The sequence below is a fragment of the Lucilia sericata genome, unplaced genomic scaffold (genome assembly GCF_015586225.1).
Source record: "Lucilia sericata isolate MDLA Ls3-8-SP2 unplaced genomic scaffold, ASM1558622v1 Contig002902F_arrow, whole genome shotgun sequence".
Lineage (NCBI taxonomy): Eukaryota > Metazoa > Arthropoda > Insecta > Diptera > Calliphoridae > Lucilia > Lucilia sericata.
In genome coordinates, this window is record NW_023996572.1 from 19,993 (window position 1) to 29,506 (window position 9,514).

At 30.8% G+C, this 9,514-nt stretch overlaps 1 protein-coding gene across 1 annotated transcript; it reads left to right on the plus strand.

Annotated features, from left to right (window-relative positions):
• The first annotated feature begins 478 nt into the window (after positions 1-478).
• On the plus strand, positions 479-997 carry LOC119614446. Its single transcript, XM_037970571.1, has one exon. The coding sequence runs from the start codon at positions 479-481 to the stop codon at positions 995-997; it is 519 nt and encodes a 172-aa protein (XP_037826499.1).
• The last annotated feature ends 8,517 nt before the right edge of the window (positions 998-9,514 follow it).

Consider the following 9,514-nt stretch of genomic DNA (forward strand, 5'->3'; position numbering starts at 1 on the left):
TAGTCCGTCGTGCTTCATGTTGATAAATATTATGAGTGATTGTAATTTTCTTTTCTCAGATATACTTGCTATATGAAAGCATCTTCGGCTACGTTTCAGTTCGCTTGATTGTGTGTTTTTTTCACTTTGATCCAGTTGCTCTCGTTATGTACATTACATTTGTGCGGATTTTGTTGGTCCGCTACCGCGTTCGAGTCATGGAAATACCACCCTAATTGTATTTTATGATAAATTCAGTAAATGGTCAGAATTTGTAGCTGTACGTCAAGCCACCACAAAAACGTTTATTAAGGCGTTTAGGGAGAGGATATTAGCTCGTTTTGGAATTCCCTACATTCTGTTGACTGACAATGGAACTCAGTCTACCAGCCGTGAGTGTAAAAAATACTTTGAATCTCTGGGTATCAGACAGCAATTTACGGCTCCATACTCTCCACAAGAAAACCCTACAGAACGGACCAATCGTATCATAAAAACGATGATAGCGCAATTCACAGAACATAATCAACGGAAATGGGATGAACAATTACCTGAGTTGTCATTAGCTTTAAATTCCGGTAAACAGAGTTCTACCAAGTTCAGCCCAGCTTATCTAACACAGGGCAGAGAATTACGACTCCCTAATACGGTGTTTAACGAGAAAACGGAATCAGAGGTCATAGAAAGCAGTATGAATCCAGGCGAAAAGCACACACATCTACAAGAAATCTTTGCCTTTGTCAAAGATAATCTCCATCGCGCAACAAACTCACAGGCAAAATATTATAATCTGAGAAGACGCGATTGGTCTCCTCGAAAAGGAGATTTGGTGTTACTAAAGTCACGAGTTCTGTCAAAAGCAATAGACTTCTTTGCTGCCAAATTAGCGCCCAAGTTTGAGGGGCCCTATGTAGTTACCAAATATATTTCTCCAGTTATAGTACACCTTGCGGACGTAAATACCAAGAAAGATCGAGGGACTGCACATATCAAAGACTTGAAACAGTATCACGCGTAAGATAAGTTCAATTAGTTTTTTTTTTCTCGTAGAAACTAATTATGGACGACAACAAATTCCAACGAAGCTGCCAAAGGTTTCGAGAAGCAATGGATCGTGAAAACCGGAAAAGAAGAAAGATTGTCGAAATACAATCCATCACATATCTGCCAAACCTCAATATGCAGTCAATCACTGGTAACCAAAAGAAGTCTGATGTATTAGCCCGGCTTGTTGAAGATTTAGAAATCGGTGAAGATGACCCACATCTAGACATTCCTGAGGTACTGGCATCGATTACACCCATAAGTCCTGGCAAACGTACACGCTTCCTGGTGGAAACAAACAGCTATTCCGTCGAAGTTTATATTCGAAGATCACTCGACGTTTGGATCATCCATAAAGAAGAGAAGTTTGTGTTCCCAAAGCCTAGGAATGACATAGCTATGCCGGTTTAAAAAAAATTCAAACCAAGGGGGAGATGTAACGAAGTAATTCGTTACATATTTTCTTTTCAAAATTATTTTATTATATATATATAAATATATATATAAATAGTTACAATGGAGATATTTTTTTGTTATATATGTTCTATTGAATAATAATTATTTCATTTATTTAAATCCAAATTATTATCGAAAATATATAAATATATATATAAATAGTTACAATGGAGATATTTTTTTTTTTGTTATATATGTTCTATTGAATAATAATTATTTCATTTATTTAAATTCAAAATTATTATCGAAATAAAATCATTAATTTAAGAGATTGTTAATATAAGAGTATTATTAATTTAGTATAAGAGAACTGAACAACCCACTCTCTTTATTTTGTTATTGTATTACTACTACTACCATTCAATGTCATTACAATGCAATATCACTACAGGTCAATATCACTGCTTCTTCAGTTGGGCATGTGCTGCCGTAGTGGACGGACAGCTATCGCAAGTTTGTAACAGCTTCGATAGCAGCCTTACACAGGCAAAACATATCCAACTCAGTAGTAGTGGTAGGGTATCTACTGGTATTTACAGCCATAGATCCAAATCGGTAGTAGTGTTAGGGTATCTACTGGTATTTACTGCCATAGATCCCAAACAATGTAGTAGTGCAGAGGGAATCTAATGGTATTTACGGCCATAGATCCCAGGCAATGTTGTAGTAGTGCATAGGGAATCTACTGGTCTTGACAGCCATAGATCCCAGGCAATGTAATGATGAACTTGTGGTAGTAGGTAGATAATTTATCTGTAGATACTAAGACACTAACTCAAATTAAAGATACTTAAGGTCTGGTCCTTGATTGAATCAGGGAGTCTGGTCTGGTAACTGGCGCGGCACGGTTGTTCCGTTCTCACTTGCTTCCTTTGCGATTGTTAAATATAAGTTCTTATATGAATTGTTGAAAATAAAGTAAACTTAAAAAGGAAAAAAAAACAAGCACAAAATATTATCCTGGTAATCCTGGCAAACATCCTTATAATTGCAATTTTTTGTGCAGAGTAAATTTCTTAGTATATTATATTTTCCCTTTTCCTGCAAATAACTTTGACAGTTTTCAAGCCACGACAGTTTTCTATACCTCATTTTAATCCATCAAATACCCATTTTCTTTTAATATATCGCTTCTTCAAAAATCTTAAGTTCTTAAAATTGGTATATCATTGTAATTTTTGGTACAGAGTAAATTTCTTAGTATGTTGAATTTTCCCTATTCCTGCAAATAACTTCGGCAGTTTTCAAGCTACGACAGTTTTGTATACCTCATTTTAATCCATAAGAAACGCACTTTCTTTTGACTAATCGCTTATTCAAAAATCTTAAGTTCTTAAAATTGGGATATCATTGCAATTTTTTGTACAGAGTAAATTTCTTAGTATATTGTATTTTCCCTATTCCTGCAAATAACTTTGACAGTTTTCAAGCTACAACAGTTTTGTATACCTCATTTTAATCCATAAGAAACGCACTTTCTTTTGACTTATCTCTTATTCAAAAATCTTAAGTTCTTAAAATTGGGATATCATTACAATTTTTGGTACAAAGTAAATTTCTTAGTGTATTATATTTTCCCTATTCCTGCAAATAACTTCGACAGTTTTCAAGCTACGACAGTTTTGTATACCTCGTATTAATCAACAAGAAACGCACTTTCTTTTGACATATAGCTTATTCAAAAATCTTAAGTTCTTAAAATTGGGATATCACTGTAATTTTTGGTACAGAGTAAATTTCTTAGTATATTGTATTTTCCCTATTCCTGCAAATAACTTTGACAGTTTTCAAGCTACGACAGTTTTGTATACCTCATTTTAATCCATAAGAAATGCACTTTCTTTTGACATATCGCTTATTCAAAAATCTTAAGTTCTTAAAATTGGGATATCATTGCAATTTTTTGTACAGAGTAAATTTCTTAGTATATTGTATTTTCCCTATTCCTGCAAATACCTTTGACAGTTTTCAAGCTACGACAGTTTTGTATACCTCATTTTAATCCATAAGAAACGCACTTTCTTTTGACATATCGCATATTTAAAAATCTTAAGTTCTTAAAATTGGTATATCATTGTATTTTTGGTACAGAGTAAATTTCTTAGTATATTGAGTTTTCCCTATTCCTGCAAATAACTTTGACAGTTTTCAAGCTACGACAGTTTTGTATACCTCATATTAATCCATAAGAAACGCACTTTCTTTTGACATATCGCTTCTTTAAAAATCTTAAGTTCTTAATCTTCTTGACAGTTTTCAAGCTACGACAGTTTTGTATACCTCATTTTAATCCATAAGAAATGCACTTTCTTTTCATATATCGCTTCTCCAAAAATCTTAAGTTCATAAAATTGGGATATCATTGCAATTTTTGGTACAGAGTAAATTTCTTAGTATATTGCATTTTCCCTATTCTTGCAAATAACTTTGACAGTTTTCAAGCTACGACAGTTTCGTATACATCATTTTAATCCATAAGAAATGCACTTTCTTTTGACATATCTCTTTTTCAAAAATCTTAAGTTCCTAAAATTGGTAAAATTGGGATATCATTGCAATTTTTGGTACAGAGTAAATTTCTTAGTATATTGTATTTTCCCTATTCCTGCAAATATCTTTGACAGTTTTCAAGCTACGACAGTTTTGTATACCTCATTTTAATCCATAATTTTAATCCCATTTTCTCTTGATATATCGCTTCTTCAAAAATCTTAAGTTCTTAAAACTGGGATATCATTGCAATTTTTTGTACAGAGTAAATTTCTTAGTATATTGTATTTTCCCTTTTCCTGCAAATAACTTTGACAGTTTTCAAGCTACGACAGTTTTCTATACCTCATTTTAATCCATCAAATACCCATTTTCTTTTAATATATAGCTTCTTCAAAAATCTTAAGTACATAAAACTGGGATATCATTGCAATTTTTGGTACAGAGCAAATTTCTTAGTATATTGTATTTTCCATATTCCTGCAAATAATTTTGACAGTTTTCAATCTACGACAGTTTTGTATGCCTCATTTTAATCCATAAGAAACGCACTTTCTTTTGACATATCGCTTATTTAAAAATCTTAAGTTCTTAAAATTGGTAATAATTTTGACAGTTTTCAATCTACGACAGTTTTGTATACCTCATTTTAATCCATAAGAAACGCACTTTCTTTTGACTAATCGCTTATTCAAAAATCTTAAGTTCTTAAAATTGGGATATCATTGCAATTTTTTGTACAGAGTAAATTTCTTAGTATATTGTATTTTCCCTATTCCTGCAAATAACTTTGACAGTTTTCAAGCTACAACAGTTTTGTATACCTCATTTTAATCCATAAGAAACGCACTTTCTTTTGACTTATCTCTTATTCAAAAATCTTAAGTTCTTAAAATTGGGATATCATTACAATTTTTGGTACAGAGTAAATTTCTTAGTATATTGTATTTTCCCTATTCCTGCAAATAACTTTGACAGTTTTCAAGCTACAACAGTTTTGTATACCTCATTTTAATCCATAAGAAACGCACTTTCTTTTGACATATCGCTTTTTCAAAAATCTTAAGTTCTTAAAATTGGTATATCATTGCAATTTTTGGTACAGAGTAAATTTCTTAGTATATTGTATTTTCCCTATTCCTGCAAATAACTTTGACAGTTTTCAAGCTACGACAGTTTTGTATACCTCATTTTAATCCATAAGAAACGCACTTTCTTTTGACTAATCGCTTATTCAAAAATCTTAGGTTCTTAAAATTGGTAAAATTGGGATATCATTGGAATTTTTTGTGCAGAGTAAATTTCTTAGTATACTATATTTTCCCTTTTCGTGCAAATAACTTTGACAGTTTTCAAGCTACGACAGTTTTCTATACCTCATTTTAATCCATCAAATACCCATTTTCTTTTAATATATAGCTTCTTCAAAAATCTTAAGTACATAAAACTGGGATATCATTGCAATTTTTGGTACAGAGCAAATTTCTTAGTATATTGTATTTTCCATATTCCTGCAAATAATTTTGACAGTTTTCAATCTACGACAGTTTTGTATGCCTCATTTTAATCCATAAGAAACGCACTTTCTTTTGACATATCGCTTATTTAAAAATCTTAAGTTCTTAAAATTGGTAATAATTTTGACAGTTTTCAATCTACGACAGTTTTGTATACCTCATTTTAATCCATAAGAAACGCACTTTCTTTTGACATATCGCTTCTTTAAAAATCTTAAGTTCTTAATCTTCTTGACAGTTTTCAAGCTACGACAGTTTTGTATACCTCATTTTAATCCATAATTTTAATCCCATTTTCTTTTGGTATATCGCTTCTTCAAAAATCTTAAGTTCTTAAAACTGGGATATCATTGCAATTTTTGGTATAGAGCAAATTTCTTAGTATATTGTATTTTCCCTATTCCTGCAAATAATTTTGACAGTTTTCAATCTACGACAGTTTTGTATACCTCATTTTAATCCATAAGAAACGCACTTTCTTTTGACATATCGCTTATTTAAAAATCTTAAGTTCTTAAAATTGGTATATCAATGCAATTTTTGGTACAGAGTAAATTTCTTAGTATATTGTATTTTTCCTATTCCTGCAAATAACTTTGACAGTTTTCAAGCTACGACAGTTTTGTATACCTCATTTTAATCCATAAGAAACGCACTTTCTTTTGACATATCGCTTATTCAAAAATCTTAAGTTCTTAAAATTAGTAAAATTGGGATATCATTGCAATTTTTGGTACAGAGTAAATTTCTTAGTATATTGTATTTTCCCTATTCCTGCAAATAATTTTGACAGTTTTCAATCTACGACAGTTTTGTATACCTCATTTTAATCCATAAAAACGCACTTTCTTTTGACATATCGCTTATTTAAAAATCTTAAGTTCTTAAAATTAGTAAAAATGGGATATCATTACAATTTTTGGTACAAAGTAAATTTCTTAGAATATTGTATTTTCCCTATTCCTGCAAATAACTTTGACAGTTTTCAAGCTACGACAGTTTTGTATACCTCATTTTAAACCATAAGGAACGCACTTTCTTTTGACATATCGCTTATTCAAAAATCTTAAGTTCTTAAAATTGGTATATCAATGCAATTTTTGGTACAGAGTAAATTTCTTAGTATATTGTATTTTTCCTATTCCTGCAAATAACTTTGACAGTTTTCAAGCTACGACAGTTTTGTATACCTCATTTTAATCCATAAGAAACGCACTTTCTTTTGACATATCGCTTATTCAAAAATCTTAAGTTCTTAAAATTAGTAAAATTGGGATATCATTGCAATTTTTGGTACAGAGTAAATTTCTTAGTAATATTGTATTTTCCCTATTCCTGCAAATAACTTTGACAGTTTTCAAGCTACGACAGTTTTGTATACCTCATTTTAATCCATAAGAAACGCACTTTCTTTTGACATATCGCTTATTCAAAAATCTTAAGTTCTTAAAATTGGGATATCATTGCAATTTTTGTACAGAGTAAATTTCTTAGTATATTGTATTTTCCCTATTCCTGCAAATAACTTTGACAGTTTTCAAGCTACGACAGTTTTGTATACCTCATTTTAATCCATAAGAAACGCACTTTCTTTTGACATATCGCTTATTCAAAAATCTTAAGTTCTTAAAATTAGTAAAATTGGGATATCATTGCAATTTTTGGTACAGAGTAAATTTCTTAGTATATTGTATTTTCCCTATTCCTGCAAATAACTTTGACAGTTTTCAAGCTACGACAGTTTTGTATACCTCATTTTAATCCATAAGAAACGCACTTTCTTTTGATATATCGCTTATTCAAAAATCTTAAGTTCTTAAAATTGGGATATCATTGCAATTTTTGGTACAGAGTAAATTTCTTAGTAATATTGTATTTTCCCTATTCCTGCAAATAACTTTGACAGTTTTCAAGCTACGACAGTTTTGTATACCTCATTTTAATCCATAAGAAACGCACTTTCTTTTGACATATCGCTTATTCAAAAATCTTAAGTTCTTAAAATTGGGATATCATTGCAATTTTTGGTACAGAGTAAATTTCTTAGTATATTGTATTTTCCCTATTCCTGCAAATAACTTTGACAGTTTTCAAGCTACGACAGTTTTGTATACCTCATTTTAATCCATAAGAAACGCACTTTCTTTTGACATATCGCTTATTCAAAAATCTTAAGTTCTTAAAATTAGTAAAATTGGGATATCATTGCAATTTTTGGTACAGAGTAAATTTCTTAGAATATTGTATTTTCCCTATTCCTGCAAATAACTTTGACAGTTTTCAAGCTACGACAGTTTTGTATACCTCATTTTAATCCATAAGAAACGCACTTTCTTTTGATATATCGCTTATTCAAAAATCTTAAGTTCTTAAAATTGGGATATCATTGCAATTTTTGGTACAGAGTAAATTTCTTAGAATATTGTATTTTCCCTATTCCTGCAAATAACTTTGACAGTTTTCAAGCTACGACAGTTTTGTATACCTCATTTTAATCCATAAGAAACGCACTTTCTTTTGATATATCACTTATTCAAAATCTTAAGTTCTTAAAATTGGGATATCATTGCAATTTTTGGTACAGAGTAAATTTCTTAGTAATATTGTATTTTCCTATTCCTGCAAATAACTTTGACAGTTTTCAAGCTACGACAGTTTTGTATACCTCATTTTAATCCATAAGAAACGCACTTTCTTTTGACATATCGCTTATTCAAAAATCTTAAGTTCTTAAAATTAGTAAAAATGGGATATCATTACAATTTTTGGTACAAAGTAAATTTCTTAGAATATTGTATTTTCCCTATTCCTGCAAATAACTTTGACAGTTTTCAAGCTACGACAGTTTTGTATACCTCATTTTAATCCATAAGAAATGCACTTTCTTTTGACATATCGCTTTTTCAAAAATCTTAAGTTCCTAAAATTGGTAAAATTGGGATATCATTGCAATTTTTGGTACAGAGTAAATTTCTTAGTATATTGTATTTTCCCTATTCCTGCAAATATCTTTGACAGTTTTCAAGCTACGACAGTTTTGTATACCTCATTTTAATCCACAATTTTAATCACATTTTCTTTTGATATATCGCTTCTTCAAAAATCTTAAGTTCTTAAAACTGGGATATCATTGCAATTTTTGTTATAGAGTAAATTTCTTAGTATATTGTATTTTCCCTATTCCTGCAAATAACTTTGACAGTTTTCAAGCTACGACAGTTTTGTATACCTCATTTTAATCCATAAGAAACGCACTTTCTTTTGACTAATCGCTTATTCAAAAATCTTATGTTCTTAGAATTGGTAAAATTGGGATATCATTGCAATCTTTTGTGCAGAGTAAATTTCTTAGTATATTATATTTTCCCTTTTCCTGCAAATAACTTTGACAGTTTTCAAGCTACGACAGTTTTCTATACCTCATTTTAATCCATCAAATACCCATTTTCTTTTAATATATAGCCTCTTCAAAAATCTTAAGTACTTAAAACTGGGATATCATTGCAATTTTTGGTACAGGGCAAATTTCTTTGTATATTGTATTTTCCATATTCCTGCAAATAATTTTGACAGTTTTCAATCTACGACAGTTTGTATACCTCATTTTAATCCATAAGAGACGCACTTTCTTTTGACATATCGCTTATTTAAAAATCTTAAGTTCTTAAAATTGGTAATAATTTTGACAGTTTTCAATCTACGACAGCACAGTGGGGCAGAATGGAAATTTTTTGGAAATAAATCTGGCATTTCTAAACGGCTGATCCGATCGGGATAAAATTTGGCGTGAGCGTAGCCAAGGAGTATTCGAGTTTAAGTTTTGAAGATGAACCCTGCAGATGCCCCAGGGACGGCGCTGTGGCGGCTCAAAGTAGGGTACCTACGACATGTAAAATTTTTAAACTCGTGCCATTTTTTTGTTTTTCACCCAAATACAAAGATTTTTATATTTTGTGAAAGCGCTCGACGAGATCTTGAAAAAACATGCTTGGACATACTACTTATCTCTTATAATATCCGAGTTATAG